The sequence below is a fragment of the Neophocaena asiaeorientalis genome, unplaced genomic scaffold (assembly GCF_003031525.2).
Source record: "Neophocaena asiaeorientalis asiaeorientalis breed wild unplaced genomic scaffold, Neophocaena_asiaeorientalis_V1.1 scaffold240, whole genome shotgun sequence".
In the NCBI taxonomy this organism is placed as follows: Eukaryota; Metazoa; Chordata; class Mammalia; order Artiodactyla; family Phocoenidae; genus Neophocaena; species Neophocaena asiaeorientalis.
In genome coordinates this window covers 4,971,441-4,994,850 of record NW_020185331.1, presented here as the reverse complement: position 1 = coordinate 4,994,850, position 23,410 = coordinate 4,971,441, and the positions used below count along the sequence as shown (strand labels likewise).

General features: G+C 49.9%; 1 protein-coding gene and 1 non-coding gene across 4 annotated transcripts; one reads left to right on the top strand and one right to left on the bottom strand.

Annotated features, from left to right (window-relative positions):
• PPRC1 (PPARG related coactivator 1) lies at nt 1–14,441 on the bottom strand. Of its 3 annotated transcripts, none has more exons than XM_024734864.1 (14): nt 14,275–14,441; nt 10,223–10,411; nt 9,533–9,679; nt 9,311–9,412; nt 6,265–9,196; nt 5,927–5,980; nt 5,043–5,100; nt 4,196–4,266; nt 2,473–3,196; nt 1,358–1,507; nt 1,181–1,247; nt 936–1,057; nt 540–691; nt 1–254 (listed from the first exon to the last, which is right to left on the bottom strand). In XM_024734864.1, exons 1-14 carry the CDS (start codon nt 14,425–14,427, stop codon nt 151–153), a joined length of 5,025 nt encoding a protein of 1,674 aa, XP_024590632.1. In that variant the 5' UTR covers nt 14,428–14,441; the 3' UTR covers nt 1–150. The 3 variants fall into 3 exon arrangements, with proteins under 3 accessions (XP_024590632.1, XP_024590633.1, XP_024590634.1); XM_024734865.1 differs by having other exon boundaries at nt 4,196–4,263; XM_024734866.1 differs by having other exon boundaries at nt 9,320–9,412.
• Nucleotides 14,442–15,789: 1,348 nt separating this feature from the next.
• Nucleotides 15,790–15,906, top strand: LOC112393084 (small nucleolar RNA SNORD22). Its single transcript, XR_003001818.1, has one exon. It is a non-coding gene; the product is annotated as a small nucleolar RNA SNORD22 (small nucleolar RNA).
• Nucleotides 15,907–23,410: the final 7,504 nt, after the last annotated feature.

Genomic DNA, 23,410 nt, shown 5'->3' with positions numbered 1-23,410 from the left:
TCTGATTTAACACATTTTTATTTCACTTTTTTCCATTTCTTTATAAAACAGTCATCTCCTCACTAGCAGCTGTCTCCCCTAGACCGGGGGAGGGAATGGAGGAGGTTGGGCACCTCCAAAGAAAAGGGGGTGGGGGAGAAGGGCCCAGGGTTACCTCCTGAGGTTCTTCTGGGCCTGTTTCAACAATGTGTCAAAGTCAAGAGAATCAAATTTGCTCTTTACAGGAGCAGGGTCAAAGTCTTCCCGGTTGGAGTCTATAAAGGTAGAGAGAGACAAACATCAAGGTCTCTGAGTATACCTCCCAACCACAGCGTCCTCAAATGGCCAGCTACCTCTCATGTCTATAAGGGATGGAGCTAAAATCACCTGGATATTAAGTCAAAAGACAGGTGAGCACCCATTTCTCCTCTCATCCCACCCCTTAGGCTCTTCACGTGTCAGAGGAAGACAAGTCTGCCTAGCTAGCGCCCCTCTCAAAAGGCTGGGGACCTTTTGAGGGAGGAGATGATACCAAAGGCTCAGGGCCTCCCTCCACTCACCAAGATCAGAATAGCTTCTCTTGCAGAACTGCCTGCGGCCCCCAAAGCAGAGATCAAAGGGCTGTTCATCTGCTTGCCTCAGCTTGTGGCCACTCTCAATGGCTGCAAATGCCTCCTCGGCATAGCGATAAGTGACGAAGCCATAGTTGTCACTGGTGGGGAGGGTGAGACAGAGGCTGACATGGCTATTTGGGCACATGCCATGGAGAAGAGACAGCTCGCCAGGGTACAGTAATGGACTGGGGTGGTTCTTCTCATTCCCCAAATTGCCAGCCCTCTAACTGTAGAAATGAAGGTGCCTATATTGCCTAGGACACCAGAGCAAGGGGGGAGAAACAAAGAAGCATCAAGATAGATAATGAGACAGGACATCCTGACCTTAGGGCCCAACCTCACCCTTGGACACGGAAGTGGATGGTGCACTCCTCAATCTCTCCGAAAACAGAGAACCTCTGTTTCAGCTCTGACCTAGTCATGCGACCAGGTATCTTCCCAATGAAGACCACTCTTCTCTCTTCCTATGTTAGGTCAAGGAAAATTGACACACTATGAGCCAAGGCCATAGCTGCAGACGGCTCTCTGAGCTCATGTCATGGCTCAGGGACAAGCCCTCTCCTCCCAGGACCTGTTCCTCTACTCACTATTGCACGCTCCTTCTGCAGAACTCTCTGCCTTTGGTAATGGTCGTGTGAACGATAAGAACTGTACCTGACAAGAGAAGGTGGTGCCATCAGTGCCCCAGACATTACGCAGCTCAAGTCTCAGAACTCTTAGGCACCTGCACCCCAGATGCACCGACTCCCTGAAAACACGCTCACCGCCGCCTCCTGTCACTTCTCCGGCGAGGAGATGGAGAGCGGGACCGACTTCGGGAACTAGATGATGAGGATGAGGAAGACGAGGAGGAAGATGAGGAGGAGGAAGAGGAAGAGCATCTTCGGGAACGTCCAGAGGAACTGCAACTGGACCTGGAGAACAAAGGGGCACACAGGAATGCTGGGAGCGGTGCAGGTATATTCTACTTACCTCACCTTGGCCCCAGCCCTGCCTCCCTGTCAGGAAGCTCAGGACCAAAGGCAAAGCAGAGCAGAGGAGATCTAGAAGAACTCTTCGCAGATGACCAAACTGAGAACCTCATGAACTTTAGATGTTCTAGAGTATTTGGGCACAGATCATATTTATTTTCAATTATGCGATTAAAAATAGAAAAATATTTAACAAATCAGAAAGAATAAAAATAACGGAGACTCGGAGATAAAAGGCTGGGCCCTAGGTCTTACAATTAGCTGGGGGTGGGGAGAGGGGGAGGCCTGGGTCTCTGGGATCCTGCTCCCCTCATATGTCTCATAGGAGTACTATGAACACGGCATTTAGGGGATGCGCTAGACCTGTAGTAGGGGACATTTCTGAAGATAAGCTTCACCATCAAAAACCAAGAATTCTTCATTGATTAAGTGGAAAAATTTGGGTCTATTACTGAGAAAAAGGTACTGCCAGAAAATAGCTGAGGCCACAGTGACACTCAAAGGAACTGTCCCAGACTGTTTCCTCAACAGATGATTAAAGGAAGGACTGTTTGCCATTAACAACCCACTAGACCACCATCCCACATACTACCGGGAAAATAGCAGAAATAAGGACTGATACAGTATGCAAAGGAATCAACATGGTCAAGATCAAACCCTAATTGTCTCCCCAAGGCAGGTCTCCAGGAAGGAGGAGACCTCAGAGATATCCCAATCTCCAACAGGGGAAAGAAGCTATCTTCTCAGAGCTTGCCTCCTTCGAATCCAGTAAAGGGGGAGAAGACAAAAGCCAAAGACAGAAATAGAAGCCTTACTGCCTGAAAGTATCGATGTGCTAAAGCTTTCAGAGTAAACCAGAGGAGAGAACTTCCAAAGTGGAGAGAACCTAACAGGCCATCAGAGCTCACCTTCGCCACCTCTTGTGTGGCGGGGAGAGGGACCGGGACCGGGACCGGGATGAGGAAGACGACGATGAGGATGAGGAGGAAGATGCTTCGCTGGTCCGGTTGGACCCAGAGCTGACAGAACGGTTGCTGCGGCCACGGCGGCCTTGCCAGCCCCGGCTTGGGGGGCTGGCTGACCTGCAGGCTTTTCGATAACAGCGCATTGACTGCTGCTTGGCTGAGGGATCAGGGAGAGTCCTAGTGTTCGTGTCATTCCGGCAGGGTGAGGCCTCAGGGGACAGCAAGGTGGATGGGGCAAGGCAAGGGGCTGGGGGATCTGCCTGATCATTGCTAGTCCTGTGATCAAGTGGCTTCTGGGAGGCAGCTGTGCATGGGGGCAGCGGGGTGGCTGGGCCCAGAGACAAGACAGGTTTGATGGTGATATCCTGATGGCGTTTGACATTCCATCGGGAGCCCACCTCTGGAATGACTAGGGCAGGCGTCTTTTTTGGGGGGGTCCTGCTCCGGACACAATAGTCATGGTCCCCAGAGCCCACATGGACTGGACTAGGGCCATGGACCCCTTCTTGGAGGCAGGCTGCAGCTGGATGTTTGGCCTCTGTAACTCCTTCAGGCTTCAGGGTTCCCTCCTGGGCGGTGGACTTAGGAGATTTGGCTTTGGCCAGCAGTGACACAGCAGCCAGGGGCTTCCATAACTGATGGGGAGGGGTAGCTGGAGGGGTGAGCCCTGTGAGGGGAGGGAGGATGGAGATAGCAGGATGAGATCCGATTCTACACTTCTAAACACTGTGAATATAGGCTCCAGGGATCCCCACTTCATCTCACAGAGTATACTAACAATGATCAACAGCCCAACTTCTCCCACTGTTAAAACTGCTCCTTCCCCTGAGTTCCCCATCTTGGAGACCAGCAGTAGAAACCCAACCAGCTATGGTCCTCCTCAACTGTTCAACCTCTCACTGCCCAAACCTAGCTGGTGGCCAGGTCCTGTCTGTCCTACCTCTTTATTCTTAGGCTCACTCCCTGCCCTCAGAACTGCCTGACTTCTGGGCTGCATCTTGCCTGAACTCATGTAATTGTGTCCTAATAACCTCCTACCTCGGGCATCACACCTGTCCACCTGTCTTCTACATTCCTGCTGGTGGGAGCACCCAAAAACCAAACTGGTAACGTTTTTTCAATTGCTTCTTCACTGTACAGTATAAAGTCCAACCAGCTTAACATGGCATTCAAAGTTCCCATAACCTGACCTGCTTTCCACTCCAGCCTTCTCTCTTCCTTTAGCTCTGCCCAGCACCCTGATCAACCACTACACTCCAGCCAAAATGAACCACTCACAATTTCCCAAAACATAGTGGGCTGGCTTTCCTTCTCCAGCTCACTCAAGCCATTCCATCTACCTAGAATGCCCATAAACCTACCTGATTGGTATCAGTGATTTTCTCAAGCCTCCACTTTGAGGATTACCTTCTATATAACCCTGCCCTGACTGTCCCTCTTCAGACCCCACTATAAGCCACACAGGCTTCTTTAACACACAACAGCTGATACTCAACATGCTCATTTGTTTACACATCTGACATCTGCCCCCTGGACTGTGAGAACCTCAAGGACGAGGATCAGATCTCTGTACCCCCAACACCTACACACACTTGGTTCAGAGCAGGCTCTAAAAACATTTGCTGCATAAACTAATCAAAGGCAGAGTTCCCCACCCTGAACCCACCTGCCACGTTGGCCAGTTCTGGGGCTTGTAACCGGTCTAGGGGCCTCTTCTCCTGGGGAGTGTCAACGCTGCTGGCGGGGGGAAAAGGGAAAGCCTGGTTCATTGCCTCCTCAACATCTTGTACATCTGCTTTGCTCACAAAGCAAAGGAGAGGGGTGCATGCAGAGAGGAATGGGGGGCACAAACTGCCCCAATCATTCTCCTCCAGCACAAAAGGGGTCTTAGTGACTGAACTTTATGTAGGTTGGGTCTCAATTCAGCTCTGCCCAATTGCTGGATGACCTTGAATACCCCCCACCTCCTCCAAGCCAGGAGCCTCTCGTGCCCGGCTCAAACCAACCCAAAATCAATGTGGAGGAAAATATGCTTGGCAAAACAGGATGGGGTATTGTGAACATGAAAAAAAAAAAAAAAAAGGCCTCTTGGTGCTGGAAGAATGGGGAACAAGGAGGTCCAGGATGCCTGTGCCCTCCAAGGAGTCAGGGGAGCCCTAGCCATGAATATCATCCCCCACTTTTTCTTACACCATTACCAGTGCTGAGCAACCTTAACGCCTGTTAAATAAAGGAAAGAAATCCCCAAAAGCACGAGTTGCCAGAAAATAAAAGGCATCACCATTTGGAACCCCCAGACTGGAATAAGCCAGAAAATGGTACATATATATCCTCCTACTTCACCACTCAAGACAGTACCCTGTAGTGATGGGCTGAACCGGGGGTGGGGAACAGGGAAAGACTAGAGCGGACTAAATGTCCCTGTAACAGAGGCATCCAGTTGACAGTCCTGGAGTACCGGCCGGCTGCTGACCAACAGCTGTAGGGTAACTCACTCATGTCCCCATACTTACCCTGAGTTTCCTACAGCCAGGCTGTCAGCAGGAGCCAGGGGAGGGCACTCCTTTTTGGCTGCAAAGAAACCATACTAGTTAAAAGCCCAACCAGATGTTCCATACTGAGGAGGTGCAGAAGGGCTGGCTCTGAGACCCAAAGGAGGAAAATCCATTTTGCCTACATACTCCATTTGGGTCTCCCCCGAGAGATCCATTCTCCTCCAGTGGGTACCCAGGTATATTTTTAATCATGTCTCTTCTCTGCTCAGAAACAAGCACACTCCCCACTGAATCTGGGGAGTCCAAACTTCTAAGCCTAGCATTCCAGGCTCTATGTAACCCACCTAACTAACTTCCTAGTCTTATAACCTACTCTTGATCTACACTTATATTTTCTATTTTGCCTTGTACTACCGATACCTGTTACCAATTCAGCAGTCATTTCTGCAAATTCTTCTCCCCAGTCAGACCATAAGCTCATCTGAGAACAGGACGTAATATCTCCCGCAGCACCTAGATCCATGCCTTGTACTGAAAAGCTGAGCTATCCATTGCCTTTCAAATACACCACATGCGATCTTTCCTGTACCTCTGCCTTTACTCACCAGTCTCTGAATTCCTGTCTTCCAAGGTTCACCTGGAGAGTTACCTCCCCAAATAACCCAACCCACTTGAATCTCCCCATCCATCTACTCTTTATAGTTCTTGCCATGCTGTACCCACCACTCTCCCTGGCTTAGATTGTGTCACAGGTAAATCTTGTCTTCCCATTCCAATTAGGGGGCTGCTCTAGTGGCTGAGACTCCCCTTCTCCTTCCCCCCAGTTTAAGCAACTACAGGGCTAGGCCCAAAGGAAACATCAACAAAAAAGGGTTGAAGCAAAGCTACCCAGGTTTCCTTACCTTCTGATTTCTCAAATTGCTCCAGCAGACTGGACAGGTCCGATGCCTCAATTCCTGTGGAAGCATACAACACAGCCCCTATCAATTAAGTACACAGGTCCCAGAAGTCCCAAATCACCTCACTTCTTCCCCTAGGCTCCCCATGCTCACTGTACTAAGTAAACCAAGGCAGCAACACAAAGCAGAAAGAATCAAACCAACCCAGACTTCTACCTCTCAAGAACTCTCCAAAGAAATCCAACAAAGGCCAGCCCCATCAAGGTAGTTTATCCTGTTTTATGGAGGACACTCCTCACACAACCCCCATGCCATTCTTCACGGAACTGTGTGGCACTCACCAATCTCACTGATGAAAGCCTGTACCACATCCTCAGGACCCTGGGTACGTGGGGTAGGCAGAAAGGACAGTGTTCTTAGACGGGCTGGGTGGACAGCAGGCAGCTTGGTGGTAGTGCTCTGCCTTGGTGCAGATGTGGGAACAGCCTTGGCAACAGGAGAGGGTGCCTTCTCCCTGGGCCTAGCTTCCTGGGGCTCAGGCTTTAGCCTCTCTGATGCAGGCTCCTCAACAGCCACTCTCTCAGCAGGCAGACACGGTGGAGCCTTGATCCGAGGGCTGTGCACCGGGGAGGACACCTTGTGTTTCAGATGGGGAGATGCAGGCACTGGCTTGACCTCCACCTTCGTGGGCTCTATCTGTGGAGCTCCCTGACCAGCTGCCCCAAGACTGAGGGGAGGAGCCATCGGCACAGTCAGAACACTATCAGGAGGGCCAGGTGGGATGCCACTGGGCTCCACCTTGGGTGAGGGAACAGCTCTTCCAACAGAGGTTAGAGGCAAAGGAGGTGGGGGAACAGCAGGCCAGAATGGAGGGTGTTGCAGCCCTGGGCCCCATCCCAAGGGCCCATAGGTACAGCTGGAGCTATAAGGTGGGACTGGGGCAGGAGGAGGTACCCAAGGCACATTGCAAGTGGAGGGCACAGCATAGGCACCTGGAGTACCAGACACTAGGGGCACCGTCGGTGGAGGGGGCAAGCAAGGATAGCCAGAAGGGGACAAGGGGGGATAACAAGGCCAGGGTGGCACAGGGGCATAGTGAGTAAAGGGATCAGGTGGCACTGGCCCCACAGACATCGGAACACTAGGAGGCTGCAAGGGTGGTGGGGGCAGACTGGGGACACTTTGCCCATTTGTGGGAAGGGGCAGCATGGGGGTCATGCCCAGCCCACCCGTGGGAAAAGGCAGGGCAGTGGGCATTGTGGGGGGCATGGACTGCACAGCAGGAGGTGGTCTTGCTGGCAGTAGCATCTCTTGGGATGGCATCTGCTCAGTGGGAGTTGAGGCCACAGGTTTGCTTGCAGGTGGCTCAGGACTAGGAGAGGCAGGGCTGGGACCCACAGGAGCAAAGCAAGCCTCAGAAGGAGCCTCAGGGCTTCTCTGCAGAGTTGTCTTCTTGGCTGTGGCTGGTGGGACAAGACAAGGGATGTCTGCCAGCCCTGTGGGAGTTTCTGGGAGGCTGGGCCACTTCCCAGCTGGGGGATGGGGGTTCCTCTCTTCTGCCTCTGCTTGGCGCTGCTGCCTTCGTCGCCGGTACTCAGATAGGCTAAGAGGCCGAGGCCTGGCTTCCTGGGCTGTTGCACTAGTACCACTTTCCCCCTTCAGAGGACCCATGACCTCCTTAATTTCAGGACTGATGGCCTTTGGGGGGTCTGAGGACTCTGACTCCAGGAGGAGCTGGGGGGCTGGACTCCCCTGGGCTGATGACACTGCACCACGTCTGGGATCAGTTGGCCTAGACTTAACTAGTACAGGGTCAACTGGAGCCAGGTCATTGGGAAGAGAGTCAACTTGTACTGGCTTGGCTAGGATAGGGTCAACTGAAGGCAAGTCATCTGAGATGGGAACCACCACTGCACCGTCAACTGCTGAGTCAGCCAGAACTGGGTCAATCAGCACTGGGTCAGCTGGGAGAGGGTCAACCAGCTCTGAGTTCGCTAAAGCACAGTCAACCAGTTCAGGGTCAACAGGTACAGGGTCAGCCACAGTGGGATCAGGGTCAACCGCAGTGGGATCAGGGTCAACCGCAGTGGGATCAGCTTCAACAGAGTCAAGTGGCATGGGGTCAGCTTCAGCAGAGTCAACCAGTGAGAGATGGGTTGAAACAGGGTTGGCTTGGATGGGGTCAACCAGGCTGGGGTAGAGGTCTAGAGGACCTTCTTTAGCAGGACTAGCTTGTCCAGCACTACTCTCCAAGTTCCCAGAGCCAGGCTTCTCCAAGGCAGCTGCCCAGGCCCGAGCCCAAGCCCGGGGCTTCCCTCTACCACGGGGAGGCACAACCTCTCTTTGAAGGTCCTCCTGAGGCAAGCTGCCTCCCTGAGAGGTCAGCTCTGTAACTGCTGTAGACTGCCCACGAGAGGCTGACCTCAGCCTCCTGGCATAGCCTTCTGCACAGGCAGCTGGCTGCTCCTTGCTCTTCTTCTTCCTGCCCTTTCGAGCTCTCTGGGAACTTAGCATTGTGTTGGCTGGTGGGTTCTGAGGCCCCTTGGGTGCCATTGGCTCCATGACCTCCCTGGGCTCCAACAAGCAGGCTGACTCCAGCTTTTCCTTTGAGTCCAGTGACAACCCCTCTTTCTCAGGGCAGAGGGCTTCCCTGGGCACAGCAGCCTCTGTCTCTGCCTCTAGTGTAGGCATGAGCAGCTGCAAGGCCGCACTGGCCTCTAGCGAGTTATCCAGGAGGACAGGCTGGGGTCCAGTAGGGATCTGTCGCACCACAACTGGGATCTCCAGGTCGTTGCCAGCTGTGGCCGCCTGGCCCACAATTTCCAGCACCACACAATCCTCAGGCAGTGTCAAATCACCTGGCTGCTCTTGAAGCTCATCCTCAAGTGCTGTCAGGTGGGTGAGGTTAGGCAGGCAGTACGGGTGCATGGCCCGCACCAGCTCACTCAGGGAGGAGATGCTCTCATCGCCAGCTGCCTGCACTGCCATCTCTGCTGCTACTGCTGTTTTATCTTCCTCCTCGGGACAGGCCAGGTGCATGGGGAAGTCTGCGATGCTGCTCACAGAGTTGTTGAGCTCCCCAGCAAGCATCTCGCTGCTGAAGCCGGCCACCTCCTCCTCTTCTTCCCCATCACTACGCTGCTGGGGAGGTGGGGACTGGCCCCAGCGGGGTCTTGACCTTGGGGGTCTCCAGCTAGGAAGCTTGGGGGAGGAGGTCTCCAAGAAAGAGGGTGGAGAGAAGTCCCAAGGAGGATCTGTGAGAGACATCTCAACCTACAGGAGAGAAGATAAGACATAGGAGTTTTCTCCAGGAATATCTTTTTCCAGACATGTCCCCATATATTCCTCCCCATTGGGAGTCCATGAGGCTCCCTAGGTCAGGCTTACCCCACTCACTCTACTACTGCCTGTGCTGGGCCCCAATGGGTCAGTCGGGGTGATGAGGTCACGTTCTGGGGGTGTCCGAGAGAGGCTGAGCAGCCTGTGCAGCTAAAAGGGAGAAAAAGACCTGAAATGTGTTTGTGCTTCAGAACTTTACGAGTAGGCTCGTAGATGTGGTTCTAACCTTTGCACCAATCACACACCCCCTTCCCCTCATCCCACACTTACAGAGGAGCCCTCCCGAGGTGACACAAGCAGCTCTGAGTCAGGAATGCTGTCAAATGGAGACAGGTTCTCGGAATCTGCATTGTCCAAGATCTCTGTTAGAGCTGTGAGCAGTGACACTTCATTCTGGTCCTCCAGAGATAACCTGCTCTGCTCAGGAAAGACAACAGGAAGGTCCCACCACCATCCCTATGACCTACCAGGCCACTGAGAAGGACTGGATGCCAAGAGAATCCCTCTCCCAGGCTCAGTTCAGCTCAATTTGCCAGAGAGAGATGTTAGTACCAGGAGGCATGGGTTCCAATCTCATTTACTACCATCCACCATCTCTCTAGTGTCAACAAAGACCTGTCAAAACTGAGTCTTGAACTTATGTTTCATACTCCCTACACTCTCAGGTAAAATGTGGGATGCTCAGCAGACAACCCTTGGCTAAGCTGGAATTGGACTCAAAACAAAGATCAGAACCCTCTGAACATGTAAGTCAGGGGCCCAGGCAGGGTGAAAGGCCTTGGATAATAATCCAAGTCTGCCAGGGCATCCTCTTACATGGGATGTAGCCCAACTCTCACTGAGAAACAAAAACACACTTCAAGGACTCAGGTTGAGTATCTAGGAACCAAGGTGCTAGGAGAACAGAGCCACTGAGCCAAAGCTCCTGCCTGAAGACCTCCAAGCTCAGCCCCAGCTCACCTCTCCAAGGCCACCAAAATCTTCAATGAGGGAAATGAGGGAGGCATCCATATAGCTGTGCATGGTCCCCAGCAGTGTCCCATCCTGCAGTATCAGCTCCTCCATCTCTAAGTCCTTGTCCCTCAAACAGGGGCCCAGCCGAGATAGATTGACAAAGCCAGAATCATCCCCCTCCTCATGCAGCAGCACCTGGGGCAAAAGGGAATAAGGTCAGGAAGGCACAGTGAAGGCTGCAGGGCATGGGCCCTCGGGGGCAGCTGATTTACACACTCTGTAAACCAGGTACCGAGCCCTCCACCAATGGCCTCAGACTCAGCAGGAGCCCCAACACACTCTGGACTTGCTGGGCAGAGAGAAGTACAAACTATGAGCCCACAGCCACAACCAGATGGCAGTGTTCAAGAACCTTCTGGGAAAAAAAAAAGTTTAGACTCCATCCAGAAACACTTGGAACCACACGAGATTGATAAACTGGGGAATAAAAACATCAAAAAGACCAAGATTGTTCAGAAGAGTTATCTGCTGGCAGTGATGAAGACAGATACTCTCAGGGGCACAGCAAAGGAGAGGAGGTCAGTAAGCAGGCAATTCCAATTACAACCACCTTACCTCCCTCAAATCCCACTTAGGCCTCTCGTCTCTGCTTAGCTCAAATCCCACCTTCTTCAAGAAGACACCTCAGGCCTCCCCAACGCACCTCTCCTCACACCCCGAATTCATACGTGTTCCTGTACCGCTCACTTCTCTGGCAATCACATCCTACCCACTTCCCTACCCCATGACATTCCTTGCATCATTACTAAAACTATATTCCAAGTTCCTTTGGGGCAAATAACCCTTTGTATCTATTAGCTTATATTTTTCTTGGCTCTTGGAAGGGTTTAAACTGTGCTTATACTTCCTGGTCACCCACCATGCCTGGCACAGTGCATCACAGTATACACAGCTGACAGTCACACTTATTTTTAACTTCTATTTTGAAGGCTCTACAGTGTGCCACCCAACCTCTCAAAGGTAGTCCCAAGGAACAAGTCTCTTCCCTACCCCAACCAAGTTAGAGCAAAAGAAGAGAAAGTTTGATTCTGTGGACGGAAAAGCCCCGCCCCACCCCACCTCTTCCCTGAGAACTAACAACATCTTCAGCCTTGTCAGGCAGGGAGCCATCCGCCCAGGCCTGTCAAGAGTGTGGGCGTGGGCAGGGCCAGAAGTGGCTGGAAGGGCTGGCAAGGCCAGAGGCAGGGGTATCTCCACTATACGAAATTATAGATGATGCAAAGGCCAAAGAACAGGAACAAACACGGACAAGCCAGTCTCACCTCTCCTTTGGCAGCAAAGGCAAACTCTGTACCTCTTCCAAAAGAAAAAAAAAGCAACAGGTGTGACTGCACCCCCCCACCCTCCTAATCAAGCTGAAGAGTAACAATGCCCAACGAGAGAAAAGGATAGATAGGGACACTTTAGGAGGCCAGGCCCAGAGATGAAGTAAAAGGTGGCACGTTTTAGGCACTAACTCCTCCCAAGCCTTCACAATCCTGTAATTACAACTAGCAGCTGAATAGCACCTCGCTCAGCAAACACTCCCAGGTGAGCAAAGAGGCTGCATCTCCTGCCCTGCCACCTACCTGACCCAGCTACTAGGCCAGAATCTCGAGACAATGTCCAGCTTTATGAACCACTCATCACCACTTCCATCAGGCAGGTACTGGAGCCCCAGTCAGAGAAGCCCCTCTTTACCTGACCTCACCCATCCCTCCCCTCAAACCCCAAACAGCACAGCTCCCAGAGTACCAAGATCATGGAGAGGATAAGCCCAGGCTAAGAGTGTGCCAGCCACCAGCATCTCTTAACTTTAACAACCTCCCGACTAGCTTTCCCATATCCGGCTTGTCCCTGCAGGGTTCAAAACCAGCTACAAACATGAAAATACACATTTGATCACCTCTTGAGACACTCTCTAATCCCCTCCAAGGGCATCTTCCTGCTCTTAGCACTAGGTTTAAAGTCCTTAAATGGCTTACAGTGGTCCTGGTATTCCCCACCAGACTCCTCCAGCGTGTCTTCTCTCACCACTCTGTCTGTCTCTGTATACACCAGCCATACGGGTTTCTCCAATAAGCCATGTTCTCTCCCACCTCAAGGTCTTCACATACTGTTCCCTCTGAGGAAAGCTCCCCCTCCCCTCCGCCCCCCACAATCTCACCTTAAAATGTCTCTTCCCAGACCCTGCAAGGTAGATTACTACTGCTGATTATATAATATGCTGCACTTTCCTCTGTCCTCCTCATCATTATTTATTGTCTGTCTAAAACATAAGATCTGATAAAAACATAAGATCCTGGAGGACAGGGACCATGTGTGGTTTACCACAGTATCCCCCTATGTCTAAACATAATGGAATCTCAGTAAGTTCCTAGCTGATTGACTAGCTTCCACATACTCATCTTTGTGTGTGTTTGTGGTGAACAATCTCTCCACAAGACCCTCTCCAACCCCAAATGACTACCTAACTTGGACTACAGCTGGATCATGGATACTTCCTGCCTCTCCCCCAAAGGGTGGGCAGCACCAGCCCCACAAGATGTGGCCTCTGAGAAAATAAGGGAAGAGCGGGTGGGCAGCTCCCAAGTAGAGCCCCAGAAGCCACTCCCCACCCCCCACCCCCAGGGCCTGGATTGGTCTGCTAGAACTGATATTACCTGGCAACCTGCAGCCCAACTCCCACCTAGAAACCAAAAAAGAAAAAAAAAAGCTTTCAAGGACTCAGCTTAATTGCTTAAGCAAGATAACAGTTCACACGAAGTCTTGCCGACCTCCACTCTGGGTGGGAACTTTTAAGAAGCCCTGGTGAGGAGTGGGACGATAACACTTTTAAGTATGGAGAACTGAAGACCAGGAAAAAAAGAGTATGACAGAAAGAATGTCCCCCCCCCCCATTTAGTAAACGTTCAACTGGTGTTGAGTAGTTCTCAGATCGCCTCCAACTTTTGCCATCCCCAGCACAAATTCCAGAGAAGCTTAAACACAGACCATCTCAAATTTGTCCGTATCAATTCACAGGAGCAGGCCTTAGCTGCCTCCTCAAAAGAGATGCTTGAGGAAAAGTGACGGAAGGAGAGGACTCCCTTTCCTTACTTAAGCCTGTGCCATGTAAATGTTGACACCTCCCATGCCCCTTGAATCACGAACGAGGCAGGACTGCAGGCAACAAAAACGCCAGTGCCCATGCCTCACAACCCACCCCAAGCCGGTCGGAAAGAGGCCGCCACTCCACAGCCCTTCAACCTCAGCCCTCTACCCTCCCCAACACACTCCGTCATCCGCAGAGAACAGACTACCCGCACACCTGTAAAGTCCTTTACCATCCGTTGTCGAGAGGCAACGCGGACCAAAGCAAAAAGAAAAAAACTCCTCCAAGGCTCTGGGCAAAGTTGATTCTAGCAGCCCCTACCTTCCTTCCTTCCCAGCCTGGGGCGCCCAGCGCCGAACGGAGATGGCGGGACCGGCTGAGACACACCCAGTTCCCGGCAGTGCGGCTCCAGCGCCGATACGAGATGCCCGGCAGCCTGGAGCGGGAGCCACGTGGACATCCCCTCCCCGCCCCCACGTGGACCCGAGGGCCTCCTCCCCCCCGCCCAACCCACGTGGGTGCCGGGGCCGCCTAGAGGGGGAGGGGAAGCAGACAAATTATCCCGGGAAAATCGCTCCCCCCACCCCACGTGGCTCCGAAAAGGCACTGCGGCGCTAGGCTACAGGCAGCCCCCACTCGGCATCCTTAGAGGGAGGTCTTACTCTAAGTCCGAGTCCTCCTACACACAGGGGCCAGGTTTCCGACACCCTGCTCTGCCCCTCCGGCGTTCCGGAGGAATGGCCTTAAGGACCCGCCTCTGCCCGCATCCCCCCAGCAAACGACCCAGGTCCGGTCGGTCCAATCCGTCTTCCGCAGCCACCCGGCATCGACTCCCGAACGCTTCTTCCCTTTCCTGTGGCGTCCACGTGTCACCGCCCGGCACACGCCGCTTTGCTGCCAGCCGCGGGCCGCCCGCCAGTCTCACCTGCTCCCCGCCACTCACAGCGCCCACAGTGCCATACGGCGCTTGGCTCCGACTCCCCCAACCGCTGCTGCGCACTCCACCGCCAGGGTCGGGGCCGGAGCCCCCACTCAGAAGCGGCGCGACTCCGTCTCTCAGTCCCCGGCGCGCCGCCATCTTGGCCCCTGAACACCCGGCGCAGCTCTGATCGCCGGCGCCGCCTCGCCCAGCCGATTGTGGGAAGGGAACTACAACTCCCGAAAGACACTGCAAGACTACGAATCCCAGAAGACTGAGCGGCGATACCCATTTGCCCACGGGAAGAGGGCACTGGCCTCACGAGGGAGCCTGGGAGTAGTAGTCGCATTCAGCAGAGCCTGAGTGGCACGTGCTATAGGCGCACTGTAATGCATAATTTTGTGTTGCGCGGGGGGACCTAGTTGGGGAGCGCGAGGTAATAAGGGGATAATTACCTATTGCGTATCTTTTTATTTTCCCAATTTGTCCAACTGTCAGAACTCCCTCTTTGTCTGACGTTTTACCTGCTGCACGTTCCTTTCTCCTTAGTCCAAGTGGGCCTGTGTTTTGAAACAGCACCGCCTCGTGGGCACCAGCACTCCAGGAGCTAAGCCTCACCCGCTACACTGCGGCACTACCGCGAGTTTAATCTTAGAACACAGCATTATCGGTGTCTCTCTGAGCTACTCAGAAACCCACGTTCATGTCTCATTACCAAATTTACTTCCTGCTACTGCAGATCATCTTGCTATCTTCCAAATACAACAGGTGTTTTTCTGCCTTGTGGAAAACTTTCGCCTCAAAACATCTTTGAGGCCCTATTTTATCCGGGAAAGACTTTTTGGTTATCCCAGCCAAACTTGATCCCTCTCTGTATTTCCACAGTCCATCACTATGTCTATTATTTACTCATTTGTCATTTAGAAGCTACTTCATACTGTTTTCTTTTTCTTTTTTTAAATATTTATTTATGTGGTTGTGCCGGGTCTTTGTTGCAGCAGGCGGGCTCCTTAGTTCCAGCTTGTGGGCTCCTTAGTTGTGACACACGAGCTTCTTAGTTGTGGCATGCGAACTCTTGGTTGCGGCACGCATGTGGGATCTAGTTCCCTGAGCAGGGATGGAACCCAGGCCCCCTGAATTGGGAGTGCAGAGTCTTAACCACTGTGTCACCAGGGAAGTCCTTACCTTACTACGTTTGTTAGTGTGTATATGTCCATGACTCTCTCTCACTCTGTCACAGCTCACCCTTCCCCCTCCCCATATCCTCAAGTACGTTCTCCAGTAGGTCTGCGTCTTTATTCCTGTCTTACCCCTAGGTTCTTCATGACAATTTTTTTTTCCCGTTTCCTTATTTTTTAAAAAAGTTTTGTATTACAAAAATTTAAAAATCACTTCAAAGAATACAAAACTATTTAAGTAAGAAATATACTTGGCCTACAAATTCCAGTCCCCAGATTTAACCCTTGTCACCTTTGGTGTGTATTCAGCCACACTTTTTCTATGTATATAAAAACGTATAGGTCCCAGTGAAGAAACATTCAAACATTACTTCCTGTCCTAGTCCCAGAGCCTGTAAAGGTGAACCCACTGGGGCTGGCTGGAGAAGAGGAAAGTTTGTTCCAGAAGGAACTGAGGGATCATAAGGATTTCAAAACATGGGAAAGGGAGGAATAAATTATTCGTCAAAAATCAGTTGTGTAGGGCTTCCCTGGTGGCTCTGACCAGGGACTGAACCCAGGCCCTCAGCAGTGAGAGCGTGGAGTCCTAACCACTGGACCACCAGGGAATTCCCAGAAGTGTTTTTTTTAACCTTAAAAAAAATGTATAGGGACAGACATTGACCTTTGTTCAAAAATGGGACCATCCCACATGTATGGTTCTATAACTTGCTTTTTTTTCATGTAACAATATGTTTGTCCATTCATTAACCAATATATACTGAGATCTTGGTGAGTACCAGTTCCATTAAAAGAATATATCATTATTTAAATGAATATATAATTTAACATCATTATCATTATTTAAATTATATTTGTGATTTCTAGTTTTTCACTATTACAAATTAAGTTACAGTGAACATTCTTTTTTTTTTTTTTCGGTACGTGGGCCTACTCACTGTTGTGGCCTCTCCCGTTGCGGAGCACAGGCTCCAGACGCGCAGGCTCAGTGGCCATGGCTCATGGGCCTAGCCGCTCCGCGGCATGTGGGATCTTCCCAGACCGGGGCACGAACCCGTGTCCCCTGCTTCGACAGGCGGACTCTCAACCACTGCGCCACCAGGGAAGCCCTACAGTGAACACTCTTGTACATGTATCTTTCCTTTTTTTTTGCCGTGAGATCTTAGTTCCCTGACCAGGAATGGAACTCACACCCCCTGCAGTGGAAGCACTGAGTCCTAACCACTGGACTCCCAAGGAAAACCCTTTTTTTTTTTTTTTAAATCTTTGCCTTTTTGTACACTCTTTCTATGGAATACTTTCCTCGAAAGGAGATTGCTGAGTTAAAGGGTATATATGTATGTACATTTGAAATTTCGGTGGACAATGCCAAATTGCCCTTCAAGAAGGTTGTATTAATACACATTTCCAGGGAATTCCCTGGTGGTCCAGTGGTTGGGACACTGCGCTTCCACTGCAGGGGACACAGGTTCAATCCCTGGTCAGGGAACTAAGATTTTACATGCCGTGTGGCACAAAGTATTAAAAAAATAAAAAATAATACACATTCCCACAAAAAATTCATGAGAAGAGAGGACCTCTTGTTATGGACTGAATTGTATGTGTCGTCCCCCCTTCACCATGGGCAAAATTCATATGTTGAAGGGCTCCACACACAATATGACTATATTTGGAGATAGAGCCTTTAAGAAGGTAATTAAGGGTAAATGACATAATAAAGGCAGGGGTTCTAATCCAGTAGGAATGGTTGCAGAAGAGGAAGAGACACCTGCAAGCCAAGGAAAGAGGTCTCACTAGAAACCAGCCCTGCCAGCTCCTTGATCTTAATCTTCCAAACTCCAGAGCTGTGAGAAAATAAATGTCTGTTCTTTAAGCCACTTAGTCTGTGGTATTCTGTTATGGAAGCCTGGGACGACTAATACAATTTTCTTTTAGTTAGTTTCTTTTTTCTAATTTTTTAAAAAATTTATTATTTATTTATTTAATTAATTTTTTTGGCTGCGTTGGGTCTTAGTTGCAGCGCGTGGGATCTTTGTTGAGGCATGCGGGATCTTTCATTGCGGCACCCTGGCCCTTCGTTATGGTGTGAGGGCTTCTCTCTAGTTGTGGCGCAGCATGCATGGGCTCTGTAGTTGTGGCGTGCCGCTTCCAGAGTACATGGGCTCTCTAGTTTGTGGCACACAGACTCTCTAGTTGAGGCCCGCGAGCTCAGTAGTTGTGGCACCCTGGCTTAGTTGCCCTGAGGCATGTGGGATCTTGGTTCCCTGACCAAGGATCAAACCCATGCCCCTTGCAGTGGAAGCACAGGGTGTTAACCTCTGGACCACCAGGGAAGTACCTTACTAACCTTTTGGATGAAGTGAATCTGTTCACAATTCTCCCTATAAAATAGAGAGGGCAACAATAAAGTTTGTTTCCAATAAACTTAGAAATAATTTGCCAGTGAGAAATCAGTAAGAACCAATATAGGGTGGCACAATTCTTCCTCTGTTGAAGAAACATTCTCTAAGAGATGCTCTGTAAATGCTGGTGATTTGGGCACTAATTATGGTCATTATTATAAGGATTAGACTCTGGGAAGAAGATTAATGTTAAAGAAAGCAGAAAGCTGTGCCCTTTTTTCTTTATTCAGCATATGATAAAAAAATATTCACCTACATGTGGTGTCTGCATGGAATCTACTAAAAAAGATACAAATATATCTCTAGGTCTCCACTGCCACCTAGACAGGAGTGTTGTGGCTACTAGTCTCCTTGGCTGGTGCATCCCTAAGGGCTAGGAAGGAAAACCTCAGAGACACAGGCCACCAAATATTGGGTGTCAATCACATCTTTGCCTGACTCCACATTCACCAAAGACTCATCTGATTATAATAACTGATTTCCCATATCATTTTCTATGGGGAGAGTGAGATGATCAAGTGAGACAAAATACCCAGTTCACATGACATATATTTCTCAGTGTGAATTAACAAATCAACATTCTGGTTTATTTATTGAGTGCCTACTATGCACCAGGCAATGTTTTAGGCACTGAAGATACAGCAATGGCAAAACAGACCAACAAACACACAGAAACAAAAAAACCCTCCCTAACAGAGCTCACATTCTAGTGGGGAGGCAATCTCCAAGTAAACAAAGAGTCAAAATAATTTCAGAGCACCAGAAGGGCTATCAGAAAATAAATGGTGGCACAGGGGTTAAGAATCCGCCTGCTCACATGCCACAATTACTGAGCCCGCATGTCACAACTACTGAGCCTGCGTGCTGCAATCATGGAAGGCCGCACGCCTAGATCCTGTGCTGTGCAACAAGAAGCCACCGCAATAAGTCTGCGCGCTGCAACTAGAGAATGCCCACGTGCAGCAACGAAGACCCAACACAGCCAAAAATAAATGAATTAATTAATAAGAAAAAAGAAATGGGATGGGACTTCCCTGGCGGTCCAGTGGTTAAGACTCTGTGCTCCCAATTCAGGGGCACGGGTTCAATCTCTGGTTGGGGAACTAAAATCCTGCATGGGGAAAAAAAAGAAAATAAATGGGTCGGAGACTGTAAAAGGTAAGAGGGGACAATTTTATTCTATACAGTGTGATCAGGTAAGGAGGAGGAGATATTTGAAGTAAGACCTGAATCACAAGGAAGACCTAGCCATTCAAAGAGCATTCTAAAGAGCATTCTATGGTAAGAAGAACAGCCAGTGCATGGGCTCTCAAGTGACAACACATTTTTTAAAATAAATTTATTTTATTTATTTATTATTTATTTTTTGGCGGCGTTGGGTCTTCGTTGCTGGCTTTCTCTAGTTGCGGTGAGCGGGGGCTACTCTTTGTTGTGGTGTGCGGGCTTCTCACTGCGGTGGCTTCTCTTGTTGTAGAGCACAGGCTCTAGGTGAGCAGGCTCAGTAGTTGTGGCGCATGGACTTAGTTGCTCCACGGCATGTGGGATCTTCCCGGACCAGGGCTCAAACCTGTGTCACCTGCATTGGCAGGTGGATTCTTAACCACCGCACCACCAGGGAAGTCCGACAACACTTTTTTTGTGTTCAAAAGGAAGACTAGTTTAACTAAGGAGTTCTAGAAAAGAAGCAGAGTAGTGCCAAGATAATGTTTCATGTGTATTTAATTTGTGTGAATCAGTTTCGTGAATCTGATGAATTCTGATTAACTTCCTAAATTAAACCTCCAGACCTGCAACACTAAGGACCAGACCTGTTGTCATTGAAAACCCCCAGGATGGGTCCCAATAACCTCTGCCTCCTGTTATTCACACTCTTATGTAGTTCTCTCCCCATTTGTACCAGGGTTGGTCTGTGTAACCAATAAGATAAGGCAGAAGTGATGATATGTCACTTCCAAGATTAGATGATAAAACGACTGAGGCTTCAGCCCACGTGTTTTTGTTTCTCTCTCTCTCTCTCTGATCTCTTACTCTAGTGACAGCAGCGTGCCATATTGTGAGCAGCCCCATGGAGAGTCCCATGTGGCAAAAAACTGAAGCCTCTGTCCAACAGCCATTGAAGAACTAAGGCCTGCCAATAACCACTAGAGTGAACATGGAAGCTTATTCTCTAGTCCCAGTCAAGATGACTGAAGACCTGGACAACAGTTTGACTACAACCTTGTGAGAGACTCTGAGCCAGAACCAACAGCTTACCCACTCCTGGATTCCTGACCCTCAGAAACTGAGGGAAAAAAGATAAAAAATAAAAAGAAACCAAGGGAGATAACAAAAATTTGTTGCCTAAGGTGCTGAATTTGAGGGTATCTTGTTGCATAGTAATAGATAATTAATATACCTGGTTTACAGTTATTCTTTCAGGGAGATGCAAACTTTCAGGCAATATTCCTTTTAGTGGTTTATTTTTAGCCCCAAACAACCCACATTTGAGGAATGGTTTACAGTCTTCAGCTTGCTGTCTCCTTGCAATATCCCTGGAAGAATTAGAAAAGTAGGGATTATTGTCCACATTCTACTGAGGAAGAAATTGAGGCTAAGGGAGGGTTAAACAATATGCCCAGGGGCACACAGTGAATAGAGTAGACTGTTTTCTTTGGTTCCTCTGTTCTTAGTAGTGTATCCTCCACTGTACTAAGCAGTTGCTTATGGAATGAATGAATAGGTTTCATCCCATTTGGTGGCATGCTCTGAAGGGGCATGGACCCTTTTAGAAGGAACTATTCCCAAATATTGGCATGTGTAAGAACCAACTGAGGCACTTCTTTAAAATGCAGATTCCTAGATCCCTTTCCTCCAGACGTAATGTTTCCTCCACACAAGGATGGGGCCTTCTACATAGTTATTTGGCCAAATCTGCCAAACTGATTTGACAGAGAGAGGGATGGTAATGGTAAATGGTGATGGTGATGGTGATGGTAAATGGACAAGAAGGGAAGGAGTCACTTGTTGGAGCAGGAAAAGATAAATCCTATCAGAATTCTTATAATCATTTAGTAAGTGTTATAGGACACATATCAGGTTCTAGGCACCTTCTTAGGTGCTGGGAACAGAGCCATCAATAAGACATATTTGCCATCTTGATGGAAAAAGAAGACTCGTCCTTGAAAGAAAGAGCAATACCAATGAGTATTTGAGGGAGTTTCAGGGGTAAGAGAAATGTGGGAGAAAATAGAGAAGGCCAAGGTCAAGGTCAGGAGAAGAAGTTGGATGGGACAGGTTCTAGGAGCTGGAAGAAGCAGGGAACCCACCTGTCCTAAAGCAGTCTAGCCCATTGCTTCTGCTGTCTGCCTCTCTGTGGGGCTCCTCTTCCCTTCTCCTTTCCTTACCACCTCACCTCTTCTCACTTCCCATTTTGCTTCATCCCCATGTCTAGAGTCCATCTTGCACTAATGACTGTATTTAAAAATATTGGAATGTCCCTGAATTATTCACTTTTTTTTGGCCACATCACATGGCATGCAGGACCTTAGTTCCCTGGCTAGGGATTGAACCCACGCCCCCTGCAGTGGAAGTGCAGTGTCTTAACCACTGGTCCCCCAGGGAAGTCCCTGAATTATTCACTTAAAAATGGTTAATTTATGTCATGTGATTTCACCTCAAAAAAAGAAAATATTGGACTTCCCTGGTGGTGCAGTGGTTAAGAATCCGCCTGCCAATGCCAGGGGACACGGGTTCGAGCCCTGGTCCGGGAAGATCCCACATGCTGCAGAGCAACTAAGCCCGTGCGCCACAGCTACTGAGCCTGCGCTCTAGAGCCTGCGAGCCACAGCTACTAAGCCTGCATGCTGCAACTACTGAAACCCACACTGCTGGAGCCCGTGCTCCGCAGCTAGAAGCTACCGCAATGAGAAGCCTGCTCACCTCAACGAAGAGTAGCCCCCACTCGCCGCAACTGGAGAAACTCTGTGCACAGCAACGAAGACCCAACGCAGCCATAAAAAAAGAAAAGAAAATACTGGGTGCTCAAATCCATCCATCCACATCAGCTAAGCCTGCCACCCTCCAGGACCTTGTCATTAAAGACCTTCCACATAGACTCATTGCCTTCCTACCACACCCCAGGGCTATCTGCCAGGCATCTGTGACTTCTCCCATTTTTGCCTGCACCACAGTTTCCAGAGCTGCTCCAAAGATGGTTTCCTCTTCTTCCCCAGGCCTAGTCCAAACTAGACGTAAGGCAGAAAAGAGCACTGGGTCAAGTACTTGTTAGCTGTGTGACCTTGGGCAAGTTCAGGGAGGTGAATCCACTTAACTTAATCACCCATTCAACAGCACTGAGATAATATTTCCTTAAAGGAAACAGGACCAATAGATCAGCTGGGGTGGGAGTGAGAGGAGTACCTTCCCAGAGGAGGTGAAGGTGTAACTGAGGTTTAAAAGGCATTAACTAGTTAGTAGGCAAAGAAGACAGAGAAGAATGTTTTACAGAAAGTTTGAATTTATTAGCCTTCCTGAATCTGTTTTCTTGTTTGTTTAGTGGAGGTAACAGCACCTTCTTCCAAAGGTCATTATTAAAAGTAAATGAGATCTCAGGTGTGAAACACCTTGCGCAGTACCTGGCACATAGTGTATACTCAACAAATGCTGTTTTTCTTCTTCCCAGCCTTCCACCTTCCACATGTGTAATCTAGGAGAAGGGAGCCTTAGATTGAGAGGCGGCAAGGTCCCCCCTATAGGGTGGGTTATAAGCCCCTTTGTCCACTCAAGTGATTGGTGATCACCGTGGAATCTGGCCAAGCTAGTTATTTGGAATGAGTGGCCTTAGGGGTGAGTGGTTACAGGATTGGGGGAAGGTAAATTCATACACAGTAGAGAGTGAAAGGGGTCCAGCCAGTTCAGCCCACTCCTGAAATTTATTTTTTTAATTTATTTTTTGCTGTACGCGGGCCTCTCACTGTTCATGGCCTCTCCCATTGCGGAGCGCAGGCTCCGGATGCGCAGGCTCAGCGGCCATGGCTCACGGGCCCAGCCGCTCCGCGGCATGCGGGATCTTCCCGGACCGGGGTACGAACCCGTGTCCCCTGCATCAGCAGGCAGACTCTCAACCACTGCACCACCAGGGAAGCCCCTGAAACTTTTGAAATAACCGATAACCTCAAAGAAAGCAGAAAGGAGCTAATGTATATTGAGTACTGACTACATGGCTGGCATTGGGCTAGGCGACTGGGCATACATTGTCTCATTCGACTCTCATCAAGCTGCAGGTACCAATTACAGAGGGTAAAGCTAGAGTTCAGAATGGGGAAGTCAGTTGTCCCAGGTAATTTGCTAGTGAGGGGCAAAGCTGGAATTCAAACTGAGGTATCCAAAATTCCAGGCTAAGTTTCCATTGCTTTAGGTTCCCTTTACTCCCTGTAGTGCTGACCTCTGCCCTGCGGAATGTGGGGAGGAGGTGGACACACGCAGGGGATGCTGCCAAGGAAATAACTGTGTAAGTGTGGATGGCTTCAGTCACATCCCTCTGCAGGCTTCTCTCTCACCACCCCCCCCCCCCCCCCCCCCCCC